Source organism: Chenopodium quinoa, unplaced genomic scaffold, assembly GCF_001683475.1.
Source record: "Chenopodium quinoa cultivar QQ74 unplaced genomic scaffold, ASM168347v1, whole genome shotgun sequence".
NCBI lineage: Eukaryota > Viridiplantae > Streptophyta > Magnoliopsida > Caryophyllales > Amaranthaceae > Chenopodium > Chenopodium quinoa.
Window position 1 is genome coordinate 4,871,820 of NW_018743955.1, and position 15,810 is coordinate 4,887,629.

At 35.9% G+C, this 15,810-nt stretch overlaps 1 protein-coding gene across 1 annotated transcript; it reads right to left on the minus strand.

The window, feature by feature from the left end:
• Positions 1-3,977: 3,977 nt before the first annotated feature.
• On the minus strand, positions 3,978-4,754 carry LOC110689467 (protein FAR1-RELATED SEQUENCE 1-like). The gene is made up of 2 exons (XM_021866255.1): positions 4,607-4,754; positions 3,978-4,513 (listed from the first exon to the last, which is right to left on the minus strand). The coding sequence occupies exons 1-2, from the start codon at positions 4,752-4,754 to the stop codon at positions 3,978-3,980; spliced, it is 684 nt and encodes a 227-aa protein (XP_021721947.1).
• Positions 4,755-15,810: the final 11,056 nt, after the last annotated feature.

Here is a 15,810-nt window from a genome sequence, read left to right on the forward strand (position 1 = left end):
AGAGGAACATCCAAAGGAGCCCTCTGTGATACCGACCTTTGGACCATTTGCACCGCCATCTTTGACGCCTGATTCATTTGATTTCAATGAAGATGGCCCGGTTGTGGAAGCAGATATAATGAACGTGCCTGTTGACATCGACCTCGATGTCGCTGACCCTCCAATGGCGGAGGATGGTCACGAGAATTTCTCTATTGTTGTTAGAAGTCTCCGTCCGGGGGATGTAGGTGTGATGTACAACATCCACAACAACAAGCCCTTTGATAACATCTACTGTGACTATGCAAAGAAGGTCGATGTCTCCCCTAGGGACATTAGGTTGCTGATGTGGTCCGATGACCGTACCGTTCTTCATTGGCACAAGCTGTTGGAATCGCCAGGGCCTCTAGTAAAATAGTGGCGGAACTTGGGGGGTTATTTTATTAGCGTGTAGTATGAATCATGAAGTCGCTCTCGCAGCGGACAGGATGTACAGCTCAAAATTGGTGATGTTCTGTACGTCATTGGCAAGGTAAAATGGATTATATTTACATGTGTATTATTGTATTTCATGTATTGCATGTTGTACTTTATATCATGTTAGTAATTCCTTAGTTTATTAAGGGTTTACTAGAAAATGCCTGCAGTTAAATAATGTTAGGTTAATATCTTGCAACTGTATGTGTAGCCAAGTGTGCTGAACCTTGTGACAAGGGTCAAAGTGTTTTACATCACCGAAGTTTCTAGGGATCCAATCAAGGTGAAGGTGTCAGGGACATTGGATCAGCGATTGGTGAGTATGTTCCACAAATGGGCTGAGGCTGCTAAAGTGGATCCTAGTAAGGTGATTTTCATCCACGAAGGGAGGTCTTTGGCAACTATTGAAACCATCGGAGCGGCAAAGATAGAAAATGGAGACGAAATAGTCGCTTGGGCAACTAAGGAAAATTAAGTAAAGAGTACTGAAGAAGGGCGTGGTAGTAGTATTTTGGAAATAGGATGTGTAGCTAAAACCTCTCCCCCAGGTAGCTCGTATTAACCACTACCTTTTGTTGTATTAATAATGTAGTGGTTAAATAATCAATGTCTTTGTTGTTAAGGAAGGAGTAAGCATATGAAAATGTTCAGATCTACTGTATGTGTTTAGATGGGTAGGCTGGTAATCCACATAGTAGTATGTATCTTGGGCTGGCCCAAATTGTAAGTCATGTACTCAAGGTTTGTGAGAACCCATTTGAGCCGCTATATGAAAGATATGTATTAGTGCTTTTTATCCCAAATGTGTGTATTACTATTTTCCTTTGATTAGTGGTTTTAGTTTATTGGTATTTATATTTTTTGGTAAAATAAAATGGAATGAAAAAACAATACATTGGATTATCTTACAACAAACAGTCATGGTTCATTAAAACTTTGACAAGGAACACATATATTGTCTGGAAACTGTAAAACATGGTAATGCTTACATATTAACAAATAAAAGAGTTCATTAATTAAATAACAAAGGATGGGAAAAATTAATGAGACAATGCCTTATATTGTTTTTAGAGATCCGATGTTCGTATCCCATAGTGATTGTTTTATAATATTATCTTTCACAACAATGTTGGGCTTAATGGATTGAAAGTACAATGAAGTACATGTTGGGATAGCCATATGTAGCCCCTTAATTTTCAACTTGGTGAATTCGTAATCTGTTCCATCCACTTACAATTTTTGTAGTTGTAGTTGTAGTAATGGAGATAATTCCCATTATTTCAAAACGTATTTAATTTGTAAATTAATAAAAAGATTTGATATATAATCTTTCTGATTGATTTTTAAAACAAAGACAATAAAACTTTATAGTATTATTGAGCTACATAAATCCGGGGTTTTTATAAAATCCCCTAATCGTGACCCAAACCTGAATGACACGACCCGAAGGACTCGACTGGGAACCTAACTTTGGTATAGAAAACAATGACCCGGAATTTACCCAAACTCCGTAACTAACCCGACCCAACCCCAAGAGATAGTAATGAACATAATTATAACCCAATGTGATTCGCCCGAATTGACCCCACCAGAATTAAAAGAAATTACTTAGTTTGGGGATTTTATACTACCTACGTACACATTATATGACCCAAATTTTAACCAAATTAGAGTGAACCAGACCCGAACCCAATTTTTTGCCATGTCTAGAGCGACCAATCGGAATTAGGGCCTGTTGTCATAGGTGTATTCTTATTTAAGTCAAACTTAGAAAATTTCAGTCAAGTTCAGTTCGGCTTATTTCAGTTTTATTTGGTTAATTTGAGCTGAATTCAGCCCTAATAGTAACAACAAACTCACCACAACTTGTTAAATAAAGTATTTTTCCATATTAAAAAAGAAATTTAACAAAAAACTAATTGAACATAGTAAAGGAAAAAAAAAACAATCGATCTAAACACACCACTTGGGAATTATTCAGTAACGACAAACTAACAATAAAATAAATCGATAAACAGACCTAGATCTTTATCCGAAATTGTGTCCTCTTACTCCCATCATTTGGTTTGAAACGCAGTCGATCTTGGTTTGAATCAATTTATCATTCAGCGAAACTCATAACAGTGAAGTTTCTGTGTCCCTTTTCTTAATTAAATTTGTGATCTAGTTTCCCAGTGTATTCAAATCTTAGATCTTTGTTACTCTATTTGGGGATTCTATAACACTCTAGGGTTTTGTTTTCAAATTCGTATTTTTAGGAGTATGATACTGTGTGGTCTCCGACTGATGAGGATAACGCGCTACAGAGGATGAGGAGATATTGGGCGTTGGTACGGGGTCACGTTAGAGGTTTATAATAAAGAGGTGGACGTGGAGGAAGACATAGCGGCGGCTGTCAAAGGTCTGTAACATAATATATTGTTTAGTACTTTGATGTTAGTTTGTTTAAATTTGATTAATTGTAACTATTTCAGTTTGAAGCATAAAATCATAGCGAACAATATTAAGTAAATGGATGATCGGCATGTGTGTTAAAATTTTGATGCTTTGAATCTAATTAAGTAGTATATTTGATATCAACATTAATATAAGAACACTGTTTATAGGAAAAATTAAGGGGAGTATTGCGAGAAGAGAAAATAAACTAAATGTAAGTAGAATGGATGTGTAAAATCTTTTTGTTTTTTTGGATACTAACATAGTTAAGAGTGTACAAATGTGAAGGAATCTTCAATAGTGCAGTAATACAAATTGGTACCAGATATTTTATATAAAGATGTGGTGCAACATTTACTATACAAGATGTGTACATATTTGCTCAGGGATTCCCTGTCTAAAATCTTTGGGTTGTTTAAGTCGAATTATAGAGCATGATGAAGTAACACATTTGATAAAGTATGAGTGGGTTACAGGTGAGGTTGGCTATGTGTACCATGTGTTTAAAATGGTGCATGTGGTCAGGGTTGGGGAGGTAAATAAAACGATACATGTGTAGGTGATATGGTTAGGGGGTAGGAGGTAAATAAAATGAAACTTGTGTGATTAGTTATAAGATGTTCAAAAAAAAAAAACTTGGTTAATAAATTAGCTGTGCATGCTATACCCGTTTTGATTCCATGGTATCTACTCGGTACACCCGTTTTATGTTGTAACTCATTGACAATAAGTTAAAATACTTCTAGTTAAGCAATATCCGCGCTTCTTCTTTGTAGACGCAATGTGTGTACCGAGTTCTGTTCATACGCCCAATTGATATTGATTTGTTCTCTATTACTTTGTATGGTCCGTCTTTTGTTGAAACTCAAATTCGTGTTGTAGAATGCAGTTGTGTGTACTATGTGTTGTAGCAGTTAATGCATTACGAGAGGAAAAGGTGTAAGTAGTTATGCATGTGTCGGTGTCCGGCCAAGTTGGCGGATCCTGCTTTCCCCGCGGTTGTTTTTTGTACCCTGTCTTAGCTAACGACTTGTACCTAGATCCCTTAGGACGACCCCAAGGTTTTTTCCCTAGTCTTGGGATCTTTAATAGGTACATCCTTGTCGTTTGCAATAGATTTTTTTTACTGAAGGAGGGGTTACATTAGCTGCAGCAGTGTTAGACCCGATCACAGATATAGGGATGTTGCGGTTAGGCATATCTGGTGGATTCTGGTTTTCTTGGAAGGCAATCCTAGCCTTTCGGACATCATTGGACAGCTGATTAAGCCTCTCTAACACCATATCACATGTGGCATCATCAATTGTAGAAGCCTCATCACAAACACACTCAAACTTGGTCATCATTCGATTAAACCTTCTACATTCCACTGTCTCGGTAGGGTCATAGTACGACACCTTAACTCTGGTGTGCCTTCTGATAACATCCTTTCTCCACCTGTCTAGAATGTATTTTTGGGGAATCTCAAATACATGATTTTGGTCTAAAATATGTATGCATTGCTTGCACAAAATTCTGAAAGTTTCAATCTTCCTACAATCACAAGCTACTTCCTTCGTTTCCGCATTGTATGTAACACTGTACAACCTACGGCGGTCAGTAATTTTTTCCTGCTTTGATCCTTCAGGAATAACCCAAACCCTGTCCTCTGACAAATACTAGATCACATTGTTTCCTACCTATCGCTCATCCCTGGGGTAAACATAAATCAAACGTGCATACTCCGTTTGAATTTCTTGGAATTTTGTGTCGGTATAAATTTTCTGAAACAGCTTCTCCAACTTAAACCCACTTACAAGACATCGTACATACTTCGAACACCTTGCATCCGCATCAGTTTCATCCTTGATACGCTTGGTCATGGCCCTGTTATACTTCATAGGGCACTCATGTAGCATTGTTTTCCTATTGTCGAAACCATCAAGAAGTTGTTAATACTTTCAACACGTTGAATCATTTTCATTCCTGCCCAGAAATGCTGTTTCATGAAGGCAGGCACCCACATATGCCTCTCATTGTAAAGTTCACACAACCAATCATTGTCCAACAACTTATACTCATTAATGAGGGAGTTCCATCGGCTCTCAAATTCTTCCCTTGTAAAACTCTCATATATTAGAGTCTTCAAGAGGCTTTTAAAGTCGTTGTAGCTGAACCATTTTGACCAACATATAATAAGCATTATGGGTATTGGTGAGGAACACATTATTAACAAACCATTACCAAATGGCAGAGAATTTTGGGGAGGTTGGCAAACCAAAAAAGGAAAAAACATTAGTATTACATCAGAAATTCAGATTACAAAAACCAACACCAGTTGAGCATACAACATAAGTATTGGACTAGAATATAGTGTATGCAAAGTCCTTCAAAGATGATCAACACATTGCTAAATAAATACACTGAATACATACTAGCATGAACCTACAGTTTTATACACTGAATAGATACTAGCATGAACCTACAATTTTATATACTGATTTGCAGGTGTTAAGAACAGAGAAGTGTCCATATGTTTGTTTAAAAAAAAGGAGGTCTATTAAAATAATTTTCTCTAGGAGTGTTACACATTGAAGCTAGATCTTATGAAAGGAATTATGCTATGAAGTATTAGGTACCAGTTCAGATTCACAGCAGACATTTCACCATAAAATTATAGTTTCCTACAATCTTCCTGTCTAGTTTCCACAGGCTTAATGATATGTAGAATGATGCATGTACACTTGCAAGTGCAATAGATGCAAATGATATGAAGTATTAGGTTCTAGTCCACCAAACCTTAGTAAAATAATGCATGTAGACTTGCAAGTGCAAAAACACATACAATGACATGTTATTCTGACATATATCTGAGTACTAGAACAAAAAGAGGAAACACAAACATAAGAAAAATTCCTCGAAATGCAATGACAAAAAAGCATTATACTTGTACATGGTGAAAGAGGCTATATAGACGGTTGAATAGAAAACCAGATCATCACTTACCTATCACACTTCCCGAGCTTCTCAGGAATTTTACGCATTATATGCCAAATGCACCACCTGTGACGAGTAGTAGGCATCTCTAGGGATAGTGCCTTGCGAATAGCAGCCGCTTAATCTGTTAAAATTGCATTAGGTGGGTTGTTACTCATGCAAGTCACCCACTGACGAATGAACCAAGAGTAGGTTTCGGTATCTTCGTGTGACACTAGAGCACACCCTAACAAAATAGATTGTCCGTGGTGATTCACACCCACAATATTCACAAAGGGAAGCTCATACTCGTTGAGATAAGTGGCATCCATTCACACCACATCTCCAAAGTACTCGTAAGCAGCCCTACTTCTTGCATCCACCCACATGACATCTTTCATACGACCATCGTCATCACGACGGTGTGTGTGATAGAAATTAGAATTATCACCTTGCATCTTTTCAAAATAATCCATCATAGCAGCACAATCCCCACCTGCCAAATTCAACCTAGCCCTCCTCTCTTTGTAGACCTCTTGTTGTAAATCCTTAACCGAAGGCCCAATCTTCTGACTTCTATCCAGTCACAAGCAACTAAAAGCTTGAGTAACTGGAACACCTTCATCATAGTAGTTTATCAACTTCTTCCTAACATTGGTTGTCAATTTATTCATGCGATATTCCTTCACTAACTTAGACTTAGTAGGGGAAACTTGGTGGACATGGTCCAATACAACCTTTCTCAACACCCATAGTCCCTCTACATTCACACTAGCATATACCTTGGCATCGCATAAACGTTTCTTTGATGTCCTTTTACAGCGAGCAAGTTCATCCTCCCCAATGACTCCATCAACTTTGCCACCTGACCCACTAACATCCATACACTTTGCCCTCTTGTTCGCTTCCCTTCTAGTCCTAGTATTAGGATAACCCCAACATTCACACCTCCAGGTCATCCCCCGCCTCTCCTTATTCTTCTTCGACGTGTATCCTTGAGCCATAGTAACACCAAATCCTGTTTGCTCATCATATTGTTTATAATAAGACTCAACCTCTTGCCATGATCTAAACACCATACCAACTTTAGGACTTTCTACGGTCGTGTACACAGAAACCTTGTTTGTAGACACAATTGTTTCCACAGTCTCTACGGTCTTCATTGGAGTCATCAAAGAATTAGGGACAACATCTACGGATGCCCCTACCTCACCAACCATCACAGATTCAGGAACAAATGATTCATGGAAAATACTGTTTGAAAGGGGAACAACACTGTCTGACAAGGGATTACTCATGCTTCGATGACTTGTCTTCGCAATCTCACTCGATCCATAGGTGTTCTCTTCCATTACTTACTTAATTTTTTGATAGAAACCTAGGAAGAGGGAAATAAATTCTAATTAACAAACTACAACAATCAATTTAATCACACATTTAAGCATATCAGAACAACAAACCCAATACTATCTTAAGTAAAAGTCTAGTTAAGTAATTTTATTCAAATATATAAGCAAACCCAATACTATCACATTTTCTAATTTTTATTAAATTTGGACAAACTGGAATCAAAATGGGGTACCAAAGACAGTTTAATAGACAATAAACTACGATTTCTTATGATTACCAATCCTATCATTACATCACTATACTATTTTGCCTTTTTCAAATATGAATACCCTATAATTTTGGGATAATTAACTACATTTTTTCCTGCATTTCCATATATATCTACAATTTCATGGTAACTAACATAATCAACGACATTCATAAGCACTATTGTTAATCAACAAAATTGTTACGCAAATCACAGCTTTGAACTTAAATCATCAACATAACAGGTACATCCGACTTCTTATAACAATTAGGTAAGCAATTTAATCAAATCCATAATATACAATCTTCTACCAGACCCACCACATTTTCGATTTTAAGGAAATTGAGTCAAAATATTGTACACAAAGCATTTTCATTACAATATAAGACATCATAGGATTGCATCAATAACCTCCTATACAGAAGAATTGGAGGAAAAGTCATCCTATCCGCTCAACACGATTTCACGAACAAATCTACTCCAAAAATTACATAGATTTAACTACAATTAACGCAATTAAATTACCTGGGATTACGACTTCTGAATTGAACTTTTGTTAGGAGAAAAACTTTCTTCTAACTCATCTTCCACACCTTCGGGAATAGCTGGGTGATTGTCGTGAAGATGGCTACGTCGTATGAAATTGAGTTCTGAGTCGAAAGAGACAGCATACTGATCCAGGAGAAAGTTTGTAATTTAGCCGTTAATGTATCATGTAACCCCGTTAATTTTCCGTTACTAACGGCACTTCTCTGCTGTTAGTGAAATACGAACAATTTAATAAAATAATAGTTAAAAGGACAACATATGGGCCACATCAGCTACTGATTGACGAATTTTTGTCAATCAGGCTGATTGCCTGAGTCCTCCTCTTATTCAACCTAAGGTAATTATTGTTTAAATCATTAAATAAATTACTTTAACTTGAAAAGGGTGGGTGAAGAGCCTACAATAAGAGATTATGAACGAAGTTTTCCATTGATTTTGTACTCCATGAAAAAAGGGAAAAGCGATTATACGAAGCCAAAATTTTGATTATTTCTTAATGGATTGGAAAACATTAGGCGTAAAAAGATTTGGGGAAGAAAGAAACTTGTCAACATGCTCTACAGATTTTACTTTGTAAAAAGATGAACTATGTTTTTGTATGTACTCATTAGATTTGGGGAAGAAAGAATAAGACATGGAGCACTTATTTAGGTTTGATGTATGGTACACAGTAGCTATTTATTGCCCATGTTTTGGAAATTTTCATTTTTACAATTTTTCGTTTCTTTTTTATTCTTCGAGAAATGCAAGTTTCAATGGCTGCCATTGTTTACTGTTTCTCAATTAATTTTCAATTTTTTGCATGCCATGAATGTCATCGTTTTCCTTATTTTTTTTTTTACTATTTAATATCTACTCTTTTGCTTTGCTAATCCTTGAGTCTTAATTTGAATATTATTGGTTGCTTTTTGTATGAAGCCAAAATTTTGATTATATGATGATCAATTTAATTATGAAATTAAACAAATATAAAAATTAATTAATTTGGATGAGTCTTAATTTGAATAATATTGGTTGCTTTTTGTATGAAGCCAAAATTTTGATTATATGATGATCAATTTAATTATGAAATTAAACAAAATATAAAAATTAATTAATTTGGAAAAGAAGCAAAAAAAAAAAAAAAAAAAAAGCTTTTGAACAAATTAATTTAACCAAACTAGAGTTAATGACTTGATGACTGTTTAATGACTTGATGACTGTGTTAATGACTGTTTTGTTAAGGTATCGAATTAGACGTCTAGGATTAGTCATTGAAAAATAAACGAATGAGATTTAATCTCTTATTGTAGTCGACCATAGTCGTTTGTAATCGACCGTTGTCGACGACTACGGTAGAATTTTTATTGATCTCTTATAAATAGGGCCGTAGACCTCCGTTTTCAAAGGACCCAGAATTCTCTAATTATCTCTTTAAGCAATATAACTTATTGTTTCTCCCTCTAGCTTTTCTAAACTAGCTTTTTCACAAACACCATACTGCATTCACAAGTTCTAGACACACCTAGCCAAGCTCGAAGTTGCCTTCGCCCTAGACGTGAAAGTTTGATAATTTCTAAGGGTTTGGTCCCAAATCCCTATTTTTATTATTTAATTGTTTGATTTAATATTTTCCTTGTAGTTACTAACGTGTGTATTTCGTTATTAGAAAGAGATACGAGGCATCCAAGTAAGTAATTACTTTGTTATTCTTTTGATATAGAAATCATGCTTTAATTATTTTAATTCTTAGTATCATGTTAGGATGTCCTTTTGATTTCAAGTATCATGTTTAGGTGATGGCTTCCTATTCTTTCTAATATCATGTTAGTATCATGTTAGGAATAAAGCTTTAATCTTTAATGCTTAGTGATATGCTAGGATTTGTTATTAATCTTGTTTGTATTATGCCTAGGATCTTGCTAATAAATTATGCTTTATTGATATTATTGATTATTATGATGATTATTGATATTATGTTGCTTGATATTATTGTTGTTATTGCTTGATCACGCCTTTTACGCATGTTTAAAGGGAATTTGTACTAGTAATCACGCTTAATAAGTTAATTAATAATCTGGTTTAGGCTAATATGATTATAATTCAAGTGATCGCCAATAATAGATTTATTTGTGCATTAATATTCAACCAACATAGATTAAATAAGTTTAGGGTTAAACTATTGATTGCATGTTAGTCACATAGCGCACATGAATATGAGAAGAATAAAGTAGAGGCCTATTTTTAGGGCAGATTCAATCTCTTTTAGGTTGGATCTGTACCTTCATCCCCGAATATCCAGTCATGGTTCCAGACCACTTGGAGTTAGCGATCTCATGGATCGTGAAGGGGTGTAACCTTCACCATGTGAACGATTTACAAGTTCCTAAAACTTGTTGGCGACTCTTTTACTCTAGCTTCCTTCCCTTTGGACGCCAACATGCTTAAGTGTATGATCACAGTGGGGCTCAAGTGTGGGATGCTTGAAATATTCCCTACATGTTCCGTAAGCCATTACTCATAAAAGGACGAAAATATTTTACCATAAGAGTTTCAATGACATCAAAATTCCAAACCTTTTCAATAGAAATACTTCGTAATTCAAATTAAACCCTTTTGTTTTACTATCGATAAAATATACCAAATAAAAAAAACTTTACAGGCATAACGGGTTACGGATTTACGGATTATAAATGGTTTGGTTATAACTAGTTAAAAGGGCTGTAAATGGTTTGATCATAACTTAATACGGGTTATAAACGGTTCGATCCTAACCAGTTTTAGGTTGTAAACGATTTGGGTTTATCAAGTTTTTGTCGGGTTTAAACGATTTCGGTTTACAGTGGGTTGGGTTGTTATCGAGTTTATAATTACTCGATTCAGGTTGTTCTCGGTTTTGGGTTGTATCAGGTCAGCTTGATAATGGGTACGATTCATTTATAGTTTGTAGACATCTACTTTTGGCTTCCAGTCCCAACAGGAAGTGCAATGACAATAAATAAAGCCATTTTTGTGTTGGATCAACGTAAGGAATGCTTATGGACATTTAATTAAGTTACAAACATGCAAAAAAACTAGCCAAACCCAAAACAAAATGAATTAAGGTCCAAGTTAACTAAGCCCGATCATAATTAATTAGGCTTAAGCCCGAGGTTACAACCTAATTATGACGAATTTAGAGGCGCCCTAGGTTAAAAATCAATGATGTCGCAGAGAAATCTGCGCCCATATCAATGAGTCGCGCTCGTCTGGCGCGCGCAACTCAAAAGGTTTCCCGTGACACCCAGCGCAACATGTAGTGATGCGCTTGCAGAATATTCATAATTTCATAAAAATATAAAATCGAATCTTACCATAATGTCGCGCGTAAGACAACATCCAATTGCGCAGCGCATAGCAGCGCATCTAAAATCACTTGTGTTGGGCTTTCGCGAGCAACTCATTCAGATGCATGTGACACCTGCTGCGGAAAAATACGTGAAACTCTAAATACATCAATTTCCAATAAATAGAGGCTTAATACGAGGCTGAAACATACGATCTAGCGCGGAGAAGTAGTAAATTCCTGAGAACTTAGATCAATCACCTTTATTTTCTTGTTTAAATAACTTTTAATTAATTAATTAGTGTTGTTTGACCACTTTAAATGAAATTTTAATTAATTCCACATAGTATCTTGCGTTAAAATGAATAGAGTTGAAAAATTAATTGTGGATTGATCACCTAAGTCAAGGAAAATCTTGTTTATTTTCCGTTCTTTTAACGAATATGATTAAATAAGAATAACGACCTTTACAATGCAATTCCTACATGATTGATGCTTGTAAATAAAATCAACTAACTTAGTTTTAGGTATCATGCTGCATATATTGTTTGGTGGTGAAATTGTGAAAAAGGAAGAGCTAGTAGATGTCGTACTAGGGCTAGGATAGTGATTCTCCCCTAAAGGGAACATTATTTTAGTACCCCTCGTTCCCAAACTCATTTATGGTACATGTAAACCAATTTGGGCATGGGTAAACTTACGATTCTTGCTAAATATCCCTTGAAATCTACTTGGGAGACAGGCATGAACGAGGCCAATGAGTTTTCCTAAAACTCATTGGCGATTCCTACTTGTTTCTTAAAAATCCTAATACACCCTAACAAGTGTAAAGTCCTAGGCTTTTGAAAGGCCATGGGAATTTAAGGAGAAGGATCCCCTACGATAGGCACACCCTCCTTAAATTGATGACTTCACTGGGGACTTAGAGGTTACAAGATTAATTTTTGACCTTAGAAAGGCATTATGTGAATCTCAACTTATGGTATGCTTATGTGGTTATATGACTATATGCGACGTGTTTAGGATAGCTTTTTTAGTTTGGTTAGGTTCCCAATTGTGAAGTTGTCCCTTCGTAATATTGAGTCGCATTCGAAGGGTATCATAAAAAAAATCGTTTAAAAAAATCGTTAAAAAAAAGAAATAAAACACACTGCTCGTTTAAAAAAAAAATATGTACGAGCAGGTGGCGTGCGCAGTTCATGAAGTTGCGCGACCACGACCAGCGCAAGAGTCAGGGATGTGCGCGCCTTCCGGCGCAACCTGTTTACTTGTGTGCGCCTATTGTTACGAGGTACTTTTGATTTCTCAAAGAACAATTGACTCGTACAAACAATACCATTATTAATGAATTGTTTAAAGGCGATGTTATCCATTCGAATGCATTTTGCGTCTTTTTCTCTTTTCTTTCTTTCTACTTTCTTCTTTTTGTCTTCTAAACAAGCGTATCGATTTCCTTAACCTTTCATACCTCCTTTAGGGCCGGTTTCCAAGCTTGGGAATGAACAAAGACTCCCGTGCACTCACATTCTACATTTACCATCAAACAATTCAACCCTTTCAAACCATCTCTCCTTAACAAATCACTCTAATCCAACAATGATGTCAACCATAGAGCAACTCCAAGAAGAGATTGTTTTCTTGAGAGAGGAAAGAGCTCAAGACACTAGTAGAATAAACGTAATGGGAAGCCCCAAATGGCAAGCGGTTTTAAAAATCCGCTTGCCATTTACCTAATTTAAAAAAAGAAAATTGAAATAAGCAAATGGCAAGCGGTTTGGGGTGAACCGCTTGCCAAAATGTAAATGGCAAGCGGTTTAAATCGTGAACCGCTTGCCATTTGTTAGAGAAACCCTAAAAAAATAAAAAGCCCAGCTATATATTCTCTCTCCTCCCTTTACCCCTCAATTCTCACGCTCCCCTTACCTCTCAATCTCACAGCACACTCTCTCTCTCCTCCCCTTACCTATCAATCTCCTCTCAATCGATCTCACAGAGCGCTCTCTCTCTCCTCCCCTTACCTCATTTTTCTCATGCTCTCTCTCCTCCCCTCCCTCCATTCTTTCTCTTTGAAGTCCGGAAGGTGGTGCATGACGACCGACCACGACGACCTTTGAAGTCCGGTGGTGGTGTGTGTGGGTTTTTGAGTTTTTAGGTCAAATTCGACCCTTACAACCCGAATTTGACCCTTACAACCCGAATTTCAAGCAATTTTCGAGGTTTTGGTGGAGTTCATGATATGTTCCCTTTTTTTATTTTATTTTTGTTTATTTTAAGTTTTTTTTTTAATTTTTATGGTGATTTGGTGCTTGAATTGGGATTTTTTTTCAGGTCGCTGATTTGGTGGGGGTGTTGGTGGGAGTCGTGGTGGGGGTTGTGGTGGGCGAAGTAGGCTGTGATTTGGTGGATGGTGGTCGTGCTGGTGCGTGGTCTAGTGCTGGTGCGTGGTGCGAGTGGATGGTGGTGGTGGTACGTGTGGATAGTGGTGGTGGTACATGTGGATAGTGGTGGTGGTGCTTGTGGACGGTGGTGGTGCAGGTGGTGGAACATGCCTTCTTTTTTTTTAGACAACTTGTAATAATTTAATTAGTTGTATTAATTTTTTTAAATATATTTATATATACTTCGTATATATTTTTTATGAAAATGTAATACTTACATCAATTAATTAATTAAAATATTGTTGTTTTTATATTTTTTTTGTTTATGTATCAATTTTAGGTGGAAAAAACCAAAAAAAAAATTATTTTTTATTTTTTATACCGTTAATGGGCAGCAGTTTGGCGCCAAAACCGCTGCCCTTTCTCTTCAAATGGCAAGCGGTCCCCAAGCGCGAGCGGTTCAAAACCGCTTGCCATTGGGGGGTTTGAACCGCTTCCCCTTACGTTTATTCTACTAGTGAGAGGCCGAGGAGAGAAGAATTAAGAAACTAGAAAAAACTGAAAAGAAAAAAGCCGAAACTAGCTTTGGCTTTACAACAAAAGATGGATGAACTATCTATAAAAGAGAAGTCGTTAGAGAAGTGTGTTCTTTGTTCCACAATAGGGAACAAGTATTTTGATGCAGAAAAGTTTGCTCCTCCTACATGACTCACTTTACAAAAAAAGTTTGCTCCTCCTACAGGACTCACTTTAATTGATAATAATAACTAATATTACCATTAAATATTAGTTATTATTATCAATTAATATTATATATTAAGTCTTATTATTATTATAAAATATTAATTATTAGGGCCTAATCTATTACGATTATTTTCAGTTCAGCTCAGCTCTAATAAGTTTAGCTCAATTCAGTTCAGTTCAGCTCTAATAAGTTCAGTTCAGTTCAGTTCAGTGCATCTCCTAATTTCTATCTCTTATAAAATATTTAGTTCAGTTCAGTTCAGTGCATCTCCTAATTTCTATCTCTTATAAAATATTTAGATCAGTTCAGTTCAGTTCCGCTCTAATAAGTTCAGTTCAGTTTAGCTCGGTTCAGTCAATGAGAACAAGCCCTTATTATCTATAAATATAAGTTATTATTAATAATTAATAATTATTTTTTGTTATTATTAAATTTTAATTATTAATATATCATTAATTATTATTATTTTTAAACAGATTTCAGTAGAGTAGAGCAGAACAAATTTTCAGCAGAGTAAAATAGAGCAGATTTCAGCATAGCAGAGCAGGGCAGGACAGTGGTTCTAAAGATCAGGACCTAAGTTTATATTTTGGGACCTAACAAACATGAATCGTGTGTTGTTGGGCTATTTGTACAACTTTTTTGAAGCAGGGCTATTTGTACACCTCAATAACCGGCTATGATACTAAGCTGTTGGCTTCAAAACTCATGTGTGGGCTTTTTGTTCGTTGACATTATTGCGGCTGTCGTTGCTGCACAGTTGCTGCTATCGCTATACTAGTGCTTAGCTCTAGCAATCCTAACCTGATTCGAATGACCCAACTCATGATCCAAAATCAATGACTCAAAATTGACCTGAAACCCAAAATCTACCCATACCCGACCTACTAACAATGAACTCTTTTCCGTAAAGCAAGTTCTAATTGTACAAACATAATAAAATCCTAACACGCAGATCACAAGGTTTATATAATATTGTTGTGCATTATTCATGTGGGAAGTTGACTAATACAAGAGTAGAATTTAGGCTATTCATTCACTAGTCTTAATAAACGTGTATGAGTTAATCAGAGCTGTATTTTTTATTTTTTATTTTTTAACAACATGTTCGAAATTACTTACGAACTCCGTAGAAAGAGGGAATCAAATAGTGCGTGAGCTGTAGCCTTAGAATACAAGGGGATATTTTAAGCAAAGTTCGTTACAACCCATTAATAAATAACTATGGTAGCTCCAATCCACCTTTTATTTTTAAATTCTAAAATAAACTCTCAAAATTATATGGTTCTGGCCAAAGCTTTGCATATAAATACGGTTGCTCCAATCCACATTTCATTCATATCATAATAATACAGTTAGTATTACTCAATACAAAAACTAAATCAAAGCT

Excerpts from the sequence above, each read along its gene's own strand:
- LOC110689467 (XM_021866255.1), bottom strand. The coding sequence starts at position 4,754 with ATGACCAAGCGTATCAAGGATGAAACTGATGCGGATGCAAGGTGTTCG. Across the intron at positions 4,514-4,606 it reads AATTCAAACGGAGTATGCAC|GATCAAAGCAGGAAAAAATT; the intron begins GTTTGATTTATG and ends TTATTCCTGAAG.